The 17,754-nt window shown below is 43.0% G+C and overlaps 2 protein-coding genes across 2 annotated transcripts; both read right to left on the minus strand.

Annotated features, from left to right (window-relative positions):
- Positions 1–211: 211 nt before the first annotated feature.
- On the minus strand, positions 212–1,183 carry LOC127985413 (odorant receptor 131-2-like). The gene has a single exon (XM_052587419.1). The coding sequence runs from the start codon at positions 1,181–1,183 to the stop codon at positions 212–214; it is 972 nt and encodes a 323-aa protein (XP_052443379.1).
- An 8,632-nt stretch (positions 1,184–9,815) lies between these two features.
- Positions 9,816–10,833, minus strand: LOC127985363 (odorant receptor 131-2-like). Its single transcript, XM_052587352.1, has one exon. The coding sequence runs from the start codon at positions 10,785–10,787 to the stop codon at positions 9,816–9,818; it is 972 nt and encodes a 323-aa protein (XP_052443312.1). The 5' UTR covers positions 10,788–10,833.
- Between the last annotated feature and the right edge of the window lie 6,921 nt (positions 10,834–17,754).

The raw sequence follows: 17,754 nt of genomic DNA on the forward strand, positions 1-17,754 counted from the left end.
ATGCATTTGCATACAGCATTAGTCCACGGTACTTCTGGAACATTTGAAAATCTCAGTCCATATGCCAAACAAACACAAATGGGTAAAACATTAGATAATTTCTTTATTTTATTTTATATATATATATGTAGTACTATGCTTTAATAAACATCCTTTCGATATTACCATCTGCATATCAAATTATTATTACATATCCTCTCATACCATACAATTAATGTATGATAACAGAGGGCTTTACTTTGCCTGAACAATAGCAGAAAAAATATTTAAATAAGGGCCACACAGCTTCATCTCTCATACCATAGATAAGAGGACTCAGGCAGCGTGGCAGAATAAGAACAACAAGATAATTTAAATATCTCAGATTTATGAAGAGTGAAGAGCCGCTTCCAATCACTGTGTATAGTGTTCTCTCTATTGTTGCATACAGGAAAGAGGTGAGACACAGTCCCAGCTGAATCAAGTGCAAAAGCACCGTTTTGAGAGCTTTCTTAGCAGAATCTTTATCAGAGGAAACAGACTTGACTGCCATCATAATGCTAATGTATGTGAAAATTATGATCACTGCAACAGACACGAAATAAAGAACATCAAATCCTTGAGATTTATCTATCTGCCATTTGGCTATAAACAATTTCTCTAGAGTGCAGAATGCAATATCTGCTAAATAATTGGGGTTGACACTTAAAGCAAGAATAATGTCAGCTATAATATTGATAGAACTAAGAAACCAGATGATTCCTATGGCGATTCCAGTCCTTTTTGGTGTGGCGATGTTGCAGTGCCTCAGAGGGAAGCAGATTGCAATGTACCGCTCCAGAGACATTAGTGCTAGTGTCAGAGGAGTGTTAAAGAAAGTACAGTATGATATAAAGACTAACAGAGTGCAAATAGATTTAGGTATTGGAAGAAAACAGAGAGCTACTGTGTACATAATAGTTGTGACCAGCAAAAGCACAGAGTCATTCATAAGCATGTGGCCAAAAAGAATGTAGCGAGGCGTCTCCTGGAATATGCGCTTGCTTTTTAAAGCAAAGAGCATCACACAGTTTACAAAACAGAAGAAAAGAGATGTTAACACAGCCACTGCAGTTTCAGTGCTGGTAGCAGCATCCATATCCAGCTTAAAGACTTGTGGATGAAGGAAAGACGCATCCCCAATTGTGCCATTGGAATCCGCCATGAGCTAAAAGACAAGAAACGGAGAAACTATACTGATGAGAACATACAGTATAAATCATGCAGTTAGACTCATGATCCTGCCCAATGAATGTTTTCTACCTTTCAGTTTCATGAATTAGAGAGGAATTAAAAGTTTGCAAGACCTCAAACACAAACGTGTTGCCCGTCTGCCCATCAGCCTTCTTCTTGCTCCCGATTCTGAACTTATATAGCTGTAAAAGTTCTAGAGGGATTGAATGAAAGAGGGAGATGGGGAAAAAGAGTGTTTGTGGGAGGGGGTTAAGAGTTACATAGAGTGGGGTTTTAAAGTGAGAGTAATTTAATACAAAATTCTTCATTAAAATTACATTGTCCTCAAATCAATTAGAGTTAACTGAAAATTTACATGAATTTCAAAATATCTTAGTATTTGATTTGTGTAAAACCTGATGATCATGTTATAATGTAAATCAAAATAAAGAAATGGCAGAGTTCACACTTCAATGATCCATGTGCAGCTTTATTAGTTCACAAGGCAGGTCATACAGACATAAATGAGTAACTGGCATTGGATCCAATGAAAGCTGGGCAAATTCATAAACAAAGTTCGTGATCAGGGTCGAGGAAGGCGGCAGACAGATGTAGCATTTGGACCAATCAGACAAACGACTATTTGTTATATTTAAGAAATAATATCTAACGCCCCCTCATTTAACCAAAGGGTCTGTCTATAGACCCATTCCCCTGAAATGCAACTAACACCTCAAAAAAGTCAACAGGCCTTTGGTTCCATGGTAACAAGAGACACACTATCTGATAACACTAGTTTATGGCTCAAAGGAATGCTGGCAAATCAACTCTTACACAAGCCTCTCTAAAACAGACACATAATGGCCTTAAAAAGGGACTCTTCTCTAATAAATTAATAAGAAAACATTTCTTTGAATAAACACCCATATCCTTCAGGTCATATTTGGTGTATAATATTGGTGTTCTTGCATATTGTCTGTTGAATTTGACTGTTTTATGCATGCTTATGATAGATCACCTAGCAGGGCCGACCCAGGCTCTGTTGGTGCCCTAGGCAAGATTTTAGATTTACGCCCCCGTCCCCCACTCCCCACTAAAAACAAATATGAAAATGCAGAGTTTTCAAAGCTTACTATAATATAACATAACATAAAAACTGATAACTATTAACATAAATAAGTAGTAAATAAATTGTGATCATGAATAAATCAAGATTTTGAAGCGCCTATAGGTATTTTATGAGTGAATCTGATAAAATAGCTCATTGAAGAGACCTGACATGAGCTACTCCCACAACTATGCACAGTGAAAAGTACTTATTACAATAAAGGGAAATATGAGCATTATGAAATGCCTCAAGTAGTCTAACAGACAACAAAGGCAACAAAATAAAGGCTACATTTTGTATTTTATTTGAACATGTTAGCCAGCTAGTTAGCTAGCTAGTTTGTATAATTAGCATACCAATACCTATCATTTCAATTTTGTGCATACATACAATGGAAAATGACATACTTAAACTTAATTATTTAATCTTTTGAATGCTAGATTATAGTTCTATGAAACCCCTGGACTCTTTATGTTTTTTTTCCCCCTGTGACCCAATTTTTGTCTCCCCTGTATGGTTTAATTAGTCCCCAGGTGTTTCCCCTCCACATGTGTTCCATGTCCATGTTAATTTAGGGTGTACTCACACTAGGCACGGTTGCCATGAACCAGGCCCGAGTACGATTGTCCCCCCTCCCCACTCCCCCTCTGGCCTGCACTCACATATAGGGTTTCAGCTTTCGTGCCGGAGCACGCTTACGTCTTTATGGTGCGACGGTTTCGGGATAAACAGGAAGAGCGGCGCTCTTTGGACACAATGGAGTGCATCGCTCTGTTTTCTTTGTGGATAATTTTGTGTTGTTTGGTCCACAGCCCTCTCACAGCCTGTTGTTAAACAGATGTGTCGCCTTAGTGGCGCGAACATTTTCACGTAATTGTGCTGTTCGTATGAGGATGTTTGCAAGGTACCAGCTGAAGTGCAGCAAGGACTTTGCAGTTTTTAGTTTTTATGCGTTTTGCACCTCTGCCGTAGACCAAAGCGACCCTTTCCCTGCCATGTTGGTTTTGGAGCGTCGCAAAACCGTGATGCAAAGCGTCCTTTTCCGTTCTCCGGCACGGTTAGCGCTCACACTGCATGCGAACCGCGCCCAAGTCCAACTGATCCGTGCCCTGGCCCACCTCTTCCAAGCGGGCCAGGGCCGGCTAATCGAGCCGCGCCCGGGCATGGTTTGGAGCACTCACACTAGTCAAACGAACCGCGCTTTGGTGGTCAAACGCACTCGGGCACGGTTCAAACTGGCTAGTGTGAGTACACCCTTAGTTATTCCATGCACCTGTGTTTCCCCAATTATCTCATCTTTATAAGCCATGTCCTTTCAGTCTGTTTTTATTGGGTCTACCAGTTACATATGTGTGTCTTCCTCATGTGTACCCTGTGTTGGATTAATAAAGAGTCTTCTTTCGATTATCGTTGGCTCCTTGTTCCTTCCGGCACAGTATCGTGACTGAAGACCCGACCTAAAAAAGTTTAAGTTACATGTCTCCCCTGTTTATTTTCTGGTTTTCCTCAGTACTTTTTTTTGTCTCTGTAGTTTTGTGTCCATGGATCCCCTCCTTTACCCTGAATTCCTCCTCCTCCTGCTGAAGCAGAAAGGATGTTCTCTCAAGGACCACACGAGGTAGTTCCTGTTGCTAGCCCATCTCACCACCTACCCGGACAAAGCGTGTTCTATAATGCAAGCCTCAACACTGTGTGCAGAGAGGTGTCGTCTGAAAATGGTCCTTGGGATGAATTCGCCACATTTGTGGAGTGGACTCCGGTGAGGTCACCTCTCACCATCTGCCCCATGGAGGTCCACTCCGGGTGGCCTCCTGATCCCTAGTTAAGCCCAGGAAGGGCTCCAGCCCCAGAGCTCACTCCAGTGCTCATTCCTATTAAGAATCCTCCAAAATGCCTCCTCCACCGCTGTCATCTGGCAGCCCCTCTGCTCGTCGTCAGCCCACCATCTTTGGCTCCAACATGGCTCCTAGCTCCCTCCTCTTCGCCATGGCCAGGCAGTCCACAAGCTCCACCTGGCTCCCTCGTCCTTCCAGCTCCACCTTGGTCTGGTGTTGACCATCTTACGCCTCAGGACTCCACTCCTCTGGCTCCGTCAGGCTCCTTCATCCCCTCGGCTCCACCTCAGCCCTCTGTTGCTCTGGCTCCATCGCAGCCTTCTGGATCCACATCTCTGCGTCGGTCACCAGAGCCATCAGTTCCACCTAGGACCTCCGGATCTCCCCATCACCCTGGCTCTTTGGCTCTCCTCCTCGGGCTTCTGCTCCGCTGCTGTGGGTCGGCCCCCTGGAGTCGGTGGCCATTCCTCCTCCATGGGTCCTCCCACCTTCGGCTCCACCTTGGGCCATTATGGCTGTGGCCTGGGTCCTGCTGGGCTTCTTCCTGCTCCAGATACCTCCTGGCTCCTCCCTCCATTGTCTCCTCCCTGGCTCTTTCCTCTGTGGTCCCTGTCTGCTGGCCCCCTACCGGTACTCCGTCCTCCACCAGAACCTCCTCCCAAGTTCCCACCCATTCCTCCCCTCTGTTTATACGATGTGAGGATGCACCTACCGGTAGGAGGGAGTAATGTCACACCCCTGGACTCTTTGTGTGTTTTTGCCCCTGTGACCCAGTTTCTGTCTCCCTTGTATGGTTTAATTAGTTCCCAGGTGTGTCTGAAGAAACACCACTCCATGTCTAAAATATTTCCATATGTTTCAAATATCACATTTCTGTTTATAACGTATAATTAAAGAAAAGAAACAAAATATCAGGAGAGTTTCAAAGTGGCTTACTGGAACACCTAGAGTGCCAACTTTTTTTTTTTTTTTTTTGTCCTACCACATGACAAGCTAATAACATGGTTGTCAGAATTACAAAGGTATAATTGCTTTTTCAGAACCAACCACTATCAAAATAATCTGGCTGTTGGGCCAGATATGATTGCGTCCCGCCTGTTGCTGACCACTGTTCTACAGTCTTTATATGCAAACATGATGAATATTAGCCAACAGACTAAGGCCTTCTTGGTCAGGACTTTTGAAAATCCAGTATTTAGTTGATCATTAAGCAATGATCATCAACACAGTGAGTTTCTTCTTCTATGAGAGGGTTTGGCAGCATTTTTGCTTCCAGGTGGAGTGCTAAAAAAGAATGCAACCCACATCTCCCGTATAATTCAACCAATCTAAGGTGAAAGATGGAATTGATACAACAAAAACTACTAGGCATGCACATCTCAATATAGTATAATTTTTCACATCTTACAAGTTACTATTTTTGCATAATTGTTAGGGGTAGGTTTAGGGTTGGGGTGGGTAGACATTAATAAAACAATCAAAATGGTAGAATTAGAACAACCCCAATCCAATGATGACTTTGAAACTCCTAAAGGGTTTCCAGTTTTGTGTGATATGCATCAGACGTTCAGCCAAAGGTTCATAGACATGACATCTGAGACGGATACTCACTGTGGCAGACAGAACCACACTGGTATAACAAAATATAAGTAAAAAGTTGAAGCAAGATAAAGCAATTTTGCTCTATTCCCTGGTTTTTGCATAGCTTTTACTAAAAAAACAACTAAAATTGCAATATTTTTCTTTGTCACCTGGTGGGAAGATTTGCAAAACACTGCCCAAATGTTCACGCAAAGAAAGAAGGCATAGCTTTTAAACTCACTGTAGTATTGTAGCTTGTTTGTCGTTTCTCTAATCACAAAGGCAGACATGGTTTTATGTTTACGCGATTATAATCAGTAATTATGTCCCCACTGGATGCAACAAATGCCTCGTTTGTAATGGGTTTTATTGATTTTGTCTCACCATGCCAGAAGATGGCATCACAGTATTTTAAGGGGCATAAAATTTCTGTCACACCCTTGAGGTATTCAGCCAATCACAATGCACAGGATAGCTGACCAATCAGCGTACACCTTGATTTTCAGAACAATGAGCTTTGTAAAAATCAACACGTTTCAGAAAGGCGATGTCACACTGTCAGTCTCTGTTTACCTGGGTGTCCACTAGTGAGCTCACTTCTCCTTAGGCACTTCACCATAGGCACTATAATTCCTCTAGTCTGGTCCTGTCTTCACAGTAATTGCACTCCAATTAATTGCACCAGGTGCAGGCAATCTATTGTCATTAGTCTCCTTAAAAATACCTGTCTTTCCCTGTTGTTTGTATGGAGTCCTTACCCTTCGTGTTACCTATGTTCTCGTCTCCCGAGACTTAGCCTTGCTATCTCGTCCTCCGAGTTCCCTTTCCGTTCCATTCGGTTCCCTCTTTTGTTTTGTTTGTCTGCTTGGACTGTTTGTTTTGGATTACCCTTTTTGTAAATAAAATGTACCTGCAATTGGATCTCTCCCTCTCCTTGTGTTTTCCTGGTGCACGATCGTCACGAGATCCAGCGGTATGTCTGATCCAATTTCCTCCCCAGCCAGAGAGAAATGGCTTTGAGGGTACTCGCCATGTTGTGTTCTGTGGAACCAGGGGAGGTCGCTCCAGAGTAAGCAGTCGTGAGGAGGTCCGGCAGCGATCTCCACTGTGGTCTCCCGTTGACCCGGGGTGCGGATGGGAGCCGACGTTTCCCCATTATGGACAGAGAGGGCAGAGTAGACGTAAATCGGCTGAGCCAGCGCTGCTGTGCAAGATGGCCGCCAGTCCAGTGCAGCTGCACAAAATAGCCGCCAACCCAGCGCCGCTGCGCGGCATGGCCGCCAACCCAGCACCACGAGGCAAGATGGAAGCCAGCCCCACGCCACAGCACAAGATGGCTGCCAATCCAGCGCCAAGAGGCAAGATGGACGCCAGCACAGCGCCAAAGCACAAAGTGGCCACCAGTCCAGTGCCACAATGCAGGATCGCCGCCAGCTCAGCACCAACACACAAGATGACCGCCAGTCCAGTGCCACAGCACAAGATGGCTGCCAACCCAGCGCCAAGGGGCAAGATGGACGCCAGCACAGCGCCACAGCACAAAGTGGCCACCAGTCCAACGCCACAGTGCAAGATGGCCACCAGCTCCGCGCCAACGCCCAAGATGGCAGCAGTGACATTTTTGGATTATTTCTCCAGGCTGTCAAAAATCCTAGAGATTCCCAAGACTGAGTCGAGTCAAGTGTCCATTGACTTACCAGAGTTGAGTCAGGTTCCGGTTGACCCTCCAGAGTCGAGTCAGGTGCTCGTGGACCCTCCTAAGTCGAGTCAGGTGCTCATGGACCCTCCAGAGTCAGGGTTAGTCACCGTCGACCCTCCAGAGTCAGGGTTAGTCACCGTCGACCTTCCAGAGTCAGGGTTAGTCACCGTTGACCTTCCAGAGTCAGGGCTAGTTCCTGTTGACCCTCCAGAGTCGAGTCAGGTGTTCGTGGACCCTCCAGAGTCAGGGGTAGTCACCATCGACCCTCCAGAGTCAGGGGTAGTCACCGTCGACCCTCCAGAGTCAGGGGTAGTCACCGTCGACCCTCCAGAGTCAGGGTTAGTCACCGTCGACCCTCCAGAGTCAGGGTTAGTCACCGTTGACCTTCCAGAGTCAGGGTTAGTCATCTTTGACCTTCCAGAGTCAGGAGTAGCTACCATGGTCTTTCCAGAGACAAGGCTAGTCACCGTTGACCTTTCAGAGTCAAGTCAAGTCACCGGTGATCTTCAAGGACTGAGTCAAGTCACCGGTGATCTTCAAGGACTGAGTCAAGTCACCGGTGATCTTCAAGGACTGAGTCAAGTCACCGGGGATTTTCACGAACAAATGCAAGTCACCAATAATCTTCATGAGCAGAGTCAAGTCAGCACCGATCTTCTGGAATCCAGTAGAAACACAATAGGATTACAAGAGGTTCGTCCTCCCGTTGGTCTGGCCACACGGATGTTGTGGTCTTCTGCTCCGCCCTGGGGTCCTTCGGCCTCAACCACAAGGATGAGTTGGTCTTCTGCTCCGCCCTGGGGGACTCCGGCATCAACCACAAGGATGTGGTGGTCTTCTGCTCCGCCCTGACCACACAGTTGTGGTGGTCTTCTGCTCCGCCCTGGGGGACTCCGGCATCGACCACAAGGATGTGGTGGTCTTCTGCTCCACCCTGGGGGACTCTGGACTCGACCACAAGGATGTGGTGGTCTTCTGCTCCGCCCTGGGAGGTTTCCGCCCTGACCACACGGTTGTGGTGGTCTTCTGCTCCACCCTGGAGGGCTTCTGCCTTGACCACATGGTTGTGGTGGTCTTCTGTTCCGCCCTGGTGGGCATCACGTGATGTCCTTCATGGACTTATGTTTTTGTTTTCTTTTGTTTTTCTGTCTGTTTCCTTCTTTGGACCTGGCGCTCCGTCCCTCCCCCTGATCCTCCGCCGGTCCACCACCCTCCTGGACTCCCTGGTTTGCGTTACACTTCTCTTGTCTCTGTCTTCCCATTTTACCTGGGTGTCTTGTCTCTATTTTGCTATTTTATCTGGTTGTTTTGTCTCTGTTCCCCATTCTAAATGTTTCTCCTGTCTCTGTGTATCGTGTTTTCTGGCCCTCCGTCCCTCCCCCTAGTCCTTGTTTTGTTTGTCTGCTTGGACTTTTTGTTTTGGATTACCCTTTTCGTAAATAAAACGTACCTGGAATTGGATCTCTCCCTCTCCTTGTGTTTTCCTGGTGCACGATCGTCACAGGCGAGGCATAGAGGAGCAACAATGTACATTATGTGAAAAAGAATGTAATTTTTTAACCTCAAAAGACTAAATAGAACTAAAGAGAATAAATACATTGCATTACACCAAATGCACAACATAATGTGCTTGTTAGCAATGTCATATGACCCCTTTAATGTCTGTGATAAAATACTTCACATGGCTCAGATTTTGGAAGCTTTATTGTAGTTATATTACTGTAGAATTAACATTTATTTATTTATTTATTTGTACAAGTTATTCAAGGTTACATAGTATAAGCATGCTCAACTCTACAGACAAAATGTAAATATTCAAAAAATCATTGCTGAACTGTTTTCAGATCATTGTATATATAATAATATGATACACTGCTTTTCTAACAAAAGCTCAGATAAGAGTGTGTCATTAATATATGAATGTGTGTAGTTTGTAGATATGAAAACTCTAAATGAGTCTCACTTTAAGTGTACAAGTTCATAAAAGTGAGTGTGTGCATACATTTTATGAAGATTATATAGAATGTTGCACTCCTGCTTTTCATTATTCGTTTTTATTTTTATTTTGCAAGAGTGTTCCCAGGCATGTTGCCAGGCATGTTATAACTTGTCAACAACTGCTTCTGTATGATGGAATATGAAAAAAAAGAAAGCATGAAAAATAAATAGAAATTTTTTTACAGCATTAGTCCACAGTACTTCTGAAACATTTGAAAATCACAGTCCTTATGCCAAACAATATATATATAATACTATAATAACATAAATTATGTTTTATATTTACATATACAGAACTATACTTTAATAAACATCCTTTTGATATTACCATTTGCATATCAAATTATTATTGCATATCTTCTCATACCATACAATTAATGTTTTGTTTTCTCATACCATACAATTAATGTATTGTAACAGAGGGCTTAACTTTGCCTGAACAATAGCAGAAAAAATATTTAAATAAGGGCCACACAGCTTCATCTCTCATACCATAGATCAGAGGACTGAGGCAGCGTGGCAGAATAAGAACAAGAAGATAATTTATATATCTCAGATTTATGAAGAGTGAAGAGCCACTTCCAATCACTGTGTATAGTGTTCTCTCTATTGTTGCATACAGGAAAGAGGTGAGACACAGTCCCAGCTGAATCAAGTGCAATAGCACCGTTTTGAGAGCTTTCTTAGCAGAATCTTTATCAGAGGAAACAGACTTGACTGCCATCATAATGCTAATGTATGTGAAAATTATGATCACTGCAACAGACACGAAATAAAAAACATCAAACCCTTGAGATTTATCTACCTGCCATTTGGCTATAAACAATTTCTCTAGTGTGCAGAATGCAATATCTGCTAAATAATTGGGGTTGACACTTAAAGCAAGAATAATGTCAGCTATAATATTGATAGAACTGAGAAACCAGATGATTCCTATGGCGATTCCAGTCCTTTTTGGTGTGGCGATGTTGCAGTGCCTCAGAGGGAAGCAGATTGCAATGTACCGCTCCAGAGACATTAGTGCTAGTGTCAGAGGAGTGTTAAAGAAAGTACAGTATGATATAAAGACTAACAGAGTGCAAATAGATTTAGGTATTGGAAGAAAACAAAGAACTACTATGTACATAATAGTTGTGACCAGCAAAAGCACAGAGTCATTCATAAGCATGTGGCCAAAAAGAATGTAGCGAGGCGTCTCCTGGAATATGCGCTTGCTTTTTAAAGCAAAGAGCATCACACAGTTTACAAAACAGAAGAAAAGAGATGTTAACACAGCCACTGCAGTTTCAGTGCTGATAGCAGCATCAATATCCAGCTTAAAGAATTGCTCATGAATGAAAGGCACATCCCCAATTGTTCCATTGGAATCTGCCATGAGCTGAAAGACAAGAAACAGAGAAACAATACTGATGAGAACATACAGTATAAATCGTGCAGTTAAACTCATGATCCTGCCCAATGAACATTTTTCTACCTTTCAGTTTCATGAATTAGAGAGGAATTAAAAGTTTGCAAGACATAACAGACCTCAGACACAAATGTGTTGCCTTTCTGCCGTGAATGAGTCAGATATCAGCCTTCTACCTGCTCCCAATTGTGAACTTATATAGCTGTAAAAGTTTTAGAGGGACTGAATGAAAGAGGGAGATGGGGAAAGAGTGTTTGTGGGTGGGGGTTAAGAGTTACGTAGAGTGGGATTTTAAAGTGAAAGTCATTTAATACAAAATTCTTCATTAAAATTACATTGTCATCAAATCAATTAGAGTGAACTGAAAATTTACATGAATTTCAAAATATCTTCGTAATTGATTTGTGTAAAACCTGACAACATTTCATAATGTAAATCAAAGTAAAGAAATAGCCGAGTCCACACTACAAATCTAAGTATAATCTAAGTATGTTGTCCATCACAATAGTGCCACAGACAATAAATACTGCCACATCTATCAGAAGACTGATTTTGAGGAATAAATGTAAAAAATGCAATTTGGTTGTGTTAATGGCTTGGTTGCGTAATGAGGAGACAGTGGCGTTAGGATTCATGTGTAGCTTTATTAGCTTACAGGCATAAATCAGTAACTGGCGTTAGATGCAACGAAAGCTGGGCAGATTCATAAACAAAGTTTGTGATCAGGGTCGAGGTAGGCGGCAGACAGATGTAGCATTTGGACCAATCAGACACACAACTATTTGTTTTATTTAACAAATAAAATCTAACACCCCATCATCTAGCCAAAGGGTCTATGGACCCATTCCCCCGAAATCCAACTAACACTTGAAGAAGGCCAACAGGCCTTTGGTTCCATGGTAACCAGAGACACATTTGATAACACTAGATTTGTCAAAACTTTACTATAATATAACATAACATAACATAAATACTGAGTATTAACATTAGTAAATAAATTGTGATAATAAATAAATGGAGATGTTGAAGTGCCTATAGGTTTTTTATGAGTGAATCTGATAAAATAGCTTATTGAAGAGACCTGAAATGAGCTACTCCCACAACTATGCACAGTGAAAAGTAATTATTACAATAACGGGGAAATATGAGCAATATGAAATGTTTTTAGTCTAACAGACAACATAAAGGCTACATTTTGTATTTTATTTCTACATGTTAGCCAGCTAGCTAACAGTGTTAGTGTTGTCAGTTACGATGTTCTAAAAAATGTCAAAATACTACATAAATGTCACAGTCTAATACACAGTCGTTAACAAGTGATTTTTATCTCTAAATTGATATTATTCTGCTCCTCTTCTTTGTGTCGTTCCTGCCTTGTGCCCCTGATCATTTTCTTTTTTCACTCATTTTATTAGAAATGATACTTTAAGAGCGCATAAATGGGAAAAACTATTTTAAATGCATATGCCATGCATAATTAATGCGTTATGATGACGTATTTAAATTATGACATGAAAGTGTTTAAATTAGTCCAACATGACTTATTGTGAAATCTAATGATTTTTCGTTGATTGATCATATTTTATTCTAACATTGTATTAAAACCTCTTAGCCTGCAACCAGACACCCGTGTCCTCAACACCCCTAAACTCGCCTGTGTCAGTGTTTACGAATAGATTAAATGAAACAAATTTAATCTTGACAAACTATATTTCATTATAAAGACTCAAGACTCAAGCCTCAAGCATCGACAACAGATTGCTGTTTTTCGATGGAAGGCTTATAAAGAATGCATTTGCTAGATTTGTGTAAGCAGTACACATCAAAACATGAAGAATGAAAAAGCAGTACATACCAGATTCGTCATAATAAAGAGTCATAAACACATCCACAGCTGTAAATCCCGGTTTAGTTAGAAAGGTAAGGGTCCACTGAATGGCATCTCATAGAGCACATTTAGTTCAATGAAGCAATAGCGTTGTATTATGGATGATATTTCCTTTGTTTACATTTCAGTTCTTCAGGGTCAGTATTGTTTGTGTCGGTTATGGAATAACTCATGCTCAGAAACTGCGTCTTGGTAGTAAAGAAACGGCATGGTTTTGCAGCGTACAGTGTCACAAACAAAATGAGACGATCCACAAAAAATTAAGTAAAAGATAGGCCAAAGATAGTTTATTTTAATTCTGGCTCTGTCTCGTGACTGCTCGTGATGTCCGCTCTGACGCACCTGTCATCTGATGGAGGCGTAACTTAGCGATCACTCACTTAGAGAGTGGTTTATTGACTTTATGGCGCATTTAAGAGAGGATCCAGAATATATCTTCTGCACTGACCCAGGACCATTCCTCCAGACCATACCCCTCCCAGTCCACTAAGTACTGGATCATTCTGCCCTGGCGAAGAGAGTACAGAATCTCCTGAACTTGGTATGCCTCCTCGCCATCTATGAGAGGAACCATCTTGTCACCAGACTCCTCCTGGTCCTCCACTCCTCTCAGACCACCAGAGGGATTGGGCAAAGAGACATGAAAAGTGTTTGAGATATGATAATGGGAAGGCAGAGTCAAACAGAATAAAACAGGAGTTATTTGTCTAAGAATTTTGAATGGACCCATGTACCTGGGACTAAGATTCTTGCAAAGTAACCGGAGTTGAAGATCCTGACTGGACAACCAGACCAATTGACCCGGCTGATAGTTGGGATTGGTGCGCCAATGGCGATAAGCTTGTTCCCTTGTTTGATGAACTGCTCTTTGGAGATGAACATCAGCCTCATTCCATGTCTCCTCGCTTCGTTGCAGCCATGAATTGACGGCAGGAAGTTCTGATGGTTCCCTGGAGCATGAGAATAGTGCTCCGGTCAGAATGATTATGATGGCAGTATGTTCGGAGGAATCGAGTGAGTTCTTGATTGAGGCGTTGCACCTGATCATTTAACTGAGGGTGATACTCGGAGGTGAGACTGACATTGATTTTGAGTTTTTGGCAGAAAGCTGACCATACACGAGAGGTGAACCGAGGGCCCCAATCAGAGAACTTGTCCTCAGGAAGGCCGTAATACCTGAACACGTAGTTATAGAGGACTCTTGTCTCAAGAGCATTGGGTAGTTTGGGTAGAGGGATCAGGTGGCAGTCTTTGGAAAAGTGATCAATAACTGTGAGGATAGTAGTGTGACCCTGTGAGGCAGGCATATCTTTGGGTTGAAATGTGGAACAGGCTGCTGAGGACCATTTGAGGCATTGGGTAGCCCTCTTAATCATAAAAGTCATAAGAGCTGCTACTGTGCTGAAGTTACAAATGAATATCCGATCGAAGTTGGAAAATCCTAGAAACTGTTGCAGTTCTTTTAAAGTGGCAGGTTGAGACCAGTTGACAATGGCTCATACCTTCTTGTCATCCATGGCTACCCCTCCCAAACTGATGACTTACCTGAGGAAAGATTAAGACTGTCTCCTGGTGAAGCTCACACTTTTCGGATTTGGCATATAGCTGGTGGTTGATGAGACATTGTAAGACCGCCAAAAACTGCTTAACATGATCCTCACATGAATCTGAGTAAATTAAGATGTTTTCAATTTAAACTATGACCCAGGGATATAACATGTCTCTGAACACATTGATGAAGGCCTGGAAAACTGAAGGCCTTTTGTAAAGCCTGAACAGCATAACAAGATACTCATAGTGGCCAGTTGTTGTAGAGAAAGTGATGTTCCATTCATCTGTGATGTTGAGTCCTCAATAATCGATCCAGGGATGAAGACCTCCATCTTTCTTTTTAACGAAAAGAACCCAGCAGAGGCAGTTGATGTGGATGGTCTAATAAAACCTTTGGAAAGTTCCTCTTCAATATATGACTTCATAGCCTCAGCTGCAGGATGAGATAGGGGAAAAACCCTTGCCTTGGGAGGATGTAAAACAGGTTGGAGATTGATGGCACAGTCACTTGTTCTACGAGGAGGTAGTTGGGAAGCTTTGATCTTACTGAAGGCCTTGGTGAGACTGTGGTATTCAGCAGGGAGTTGAAATACAGATGTGAGATCCCTCGCCTTTCTGACTGGGGTAGCGTTGAGACAATTCTGATGGCAGTACTCTGACCACTGATTAATCTGTCCTTCGGACCATGAGATAGAGGGGTTGTGCTCCTCTAGCCAAGGAAGTGCCAGGATGATAGGGGTTTGTGGAGATTGAAATATGAAGAGGGGGATAGATTCAGTGTGAAAAGCTCCAGTTGCCTAATTAAATGTCCTTTGTGGTGAATTTAATCTGCCTGGTGCCTAGCAGACAGCCATCTATCACTGGCACTGCCAAATAAGATACACAGGGAACAAGAGGAATAGTATGAGTCCTTGCAAAACTAGCATCAATGAAATTTCCTGCAGCCCCTGAGTCATAGAAAGTGAAAGTGACATTCAGCCAAGTATGGTGACCCATACTCAGAATTCGTGCTCTGCATTTAACCCATCCAAAGTGTGCACACGCACACACACGCACACACACACATACGCACACACACGCACGCACACACACGCAATCACACACACGCACGCACACACACCTGGAGCAGGTTATGAGTCAAACTCTCTAACCACTAAGCCACAACTTCCCCTTAGACTCAGGTGAATTGAATTTCTAAAGCAGTGGAAGAACTGAGATTCAAACTCACCACAGAAGGATTGTGAGGTGGACGAGTGAGACAGGAGGCTCACATGTGTCCAGATAATCCACAGTATAGGCACAGATTTTAGCAAATGCATCTCTCTCTCTCTCTCTCTCTCTCTATCTACGGTTACGAGTATACAGCTGTAGCCATCTGTATTAGGAAAACTGGCAACAGACTCACAACAGACACCTCCAGATTTCAAGTAAGGCCCTACAGCGGTTTCTGGGGTTCGCCAATTTCTATCGGTGTTTCATTCGCAATTTCAGCCAACTAGCCTCACCTCTGATGGCCTTGACCTCCCCCAGTACTCCGTTCAGGTGGTCGGATGCAGCCGAGACTGTGTTCACCAACCTCAAGAGCCGCTTTGTTTCGTCTCCCATCCTTGTGGCCCCTGATCCCACATGGCAGTTCGTGGTGGAGGTCGACGCATCAGAGGTGGGGGTAGGAGCAGTGCTGTCCCAACGTGCTGCCTTGGACGATAAGATGCATCCATGCCCGTTTTTCTCCAATCGCTTATCTCCTGTTGAATGCAATTATGACATTGGTAACAGAGAATTGTTTGCCGTCAAATTAGCTTTAGAGGAGTGGCGTCACTGGTTGGAAGGTTCAGGAGTACCTTTCATTGTTTGGACCGATCATAAGAATTTAGAGTAAATTAGAACTGCCAAAAGACTTAATTCCAGGCAGGCTCGGTGGGCACTTTTTTTCTGTCGTTTTGATTATACGTTTTTGATTTCTATCGTACCGCCCAGGTTCCAAAAATGTCAAACCCGATTCTTTATCACGTCTTTTTGATCCCTCCGCCCGCCCGGTGACTCCCGAGTGTATATTACCTGACAAAAAAGTTGTTGTCTCAGCACTATGGGAGGTCGAGTTGAAGGTCAAGACGGCCTTAGAAGGGGTAACGCCTCCGTCCGGTTGCCCACCAAATCGTTTATTTGTGCCGGAGGAGTTAAGGTCCGAAGTCATTCAGTGGGGTCACTGCTCTAACATTGCTTGTCATCCAGGGATGAGCCGAACCAATGGGTTAGTTAAACAATGATTCTGGTGGCCACTTCTGGCTTGTGACGTCCACGATTTTATTTTGGTTTGCTCAGTTTGTGCCAGTGGTAAGTCATCTAACTGACCTCCTGATGGGCTCCTTCAACCACTGTCTGTCCCTTTGAGACCCTGGTCCCACATCGCACTAGATTTTGTCACCGCCCTCCCGCCCTCTAATGGCATGACGGTCATTTTGACTGTAGTGGACCGGTTCTCGAAGTCGGCACATTTCATTCCCTTGCCCAAATTACTGACAGCCAAGGAGACAGCAGTCACTGTCCTAGATCACGTCTTTCGGCTACATGGCCTCCCGTTAGATGTGGTTTCTGACAGGGGATGTCAATTTATATCCAAATTTTGGAAATAATTTTGTAAGTTGCTATGAGCGTCGGTTAGTCTGTCTTCGGGTTATCATCTCCAGAGTAACGGGCAGTCTGAGTGAGCCAACCAAGATTTAGAGAGGACGTTGCGATGTTTGGTCTCCAAGAATCCTTCTTCCTGGAGTCAACAACTCTCTATGGTGGAGTACACTCATAATTCGTTACCAGTGTCAGCCACGGGCCTCTCTCCGTTTCAGTGCAGCTTAGGTTACCAGCCACCAGTTTTTCCTAGTCTGGAATCTGAAGTCATGGTCCCCTCCGCTCAAGCATTTGTCCAGAGGTGCCACTCAATGTTCCCTCTAATTTTTGTCAGCACTGAGCAAATTCTTTTTTTTCTGAGCGCACATTTCAGTACTGTGAGCAATTTGCAACCACACGACCTGCTGAAAATGACTACGAGCCTGCGTTAGCCAAAGAGATGACTGCAAATGCATCAATATATTTACAAGGTTGATATTTATTCAATATCCTTTATAAGTTGGACTTTGGGAAGATTTTAATGATGGTGTTTTACCAGTCAGTTTAGTTGAACAGTTTAGAAAGGATCTTTGGTTGATAAGGTTTCAATAAGGTTTAGATAGGTTATTATGACTGGTTCACTGGTTATTATGACTGATAATGATATTTAAAAAAAAAATAAAAGTATCCAAGATGTTTAGTCATTTCTCAGCAGGTACAACATTTAAGTGCAATTTGATTGAAAGAAAAATGCTAATGCAGTGCTTAACAATAATAGGCCTATTAAATTGACATGGTGTAAATTTTCCTAAAGGTAGCCTATGTAAAAAATGTAATAACTGCAACAAACTAGTGCAACACACTAGGTTACAAAACATGTTATTTGAATTT

The sequence above is a fragment of the Carassius gibelio genome, chromosome B21 (assembly GCF_023724105.1).
Source record: "Carassius gibelio isolate Cgi1373 ecotype wild population from Czech Republic chromosome B21, carGib1.2-hapl.c, whole genome shotgun sequence".
NCBI classification, from domain to species: domain Eukaryota; kingdom Metazoa; phylum Chordata; class Actinopteri; order Cypriniformes; family Cyprinidae; genus Carassius; species Carassius gibelio.

Coding starts and splice junctions, on each gene's coding strand:
- LOC127985413 (XM_052587419.1), bottom strand. CDS start 1,183: ATGGCGGATTCCAATGGCACAATTGGGGATGCGTCTTTCCTTCATCCA.
- LOC127985363 (XM_052587352.1), bottom strand. CDS start 10,787: ATGGCAGATTCCAATGGAACAATTGGGGATGTGCCTTTCATTCATGAG.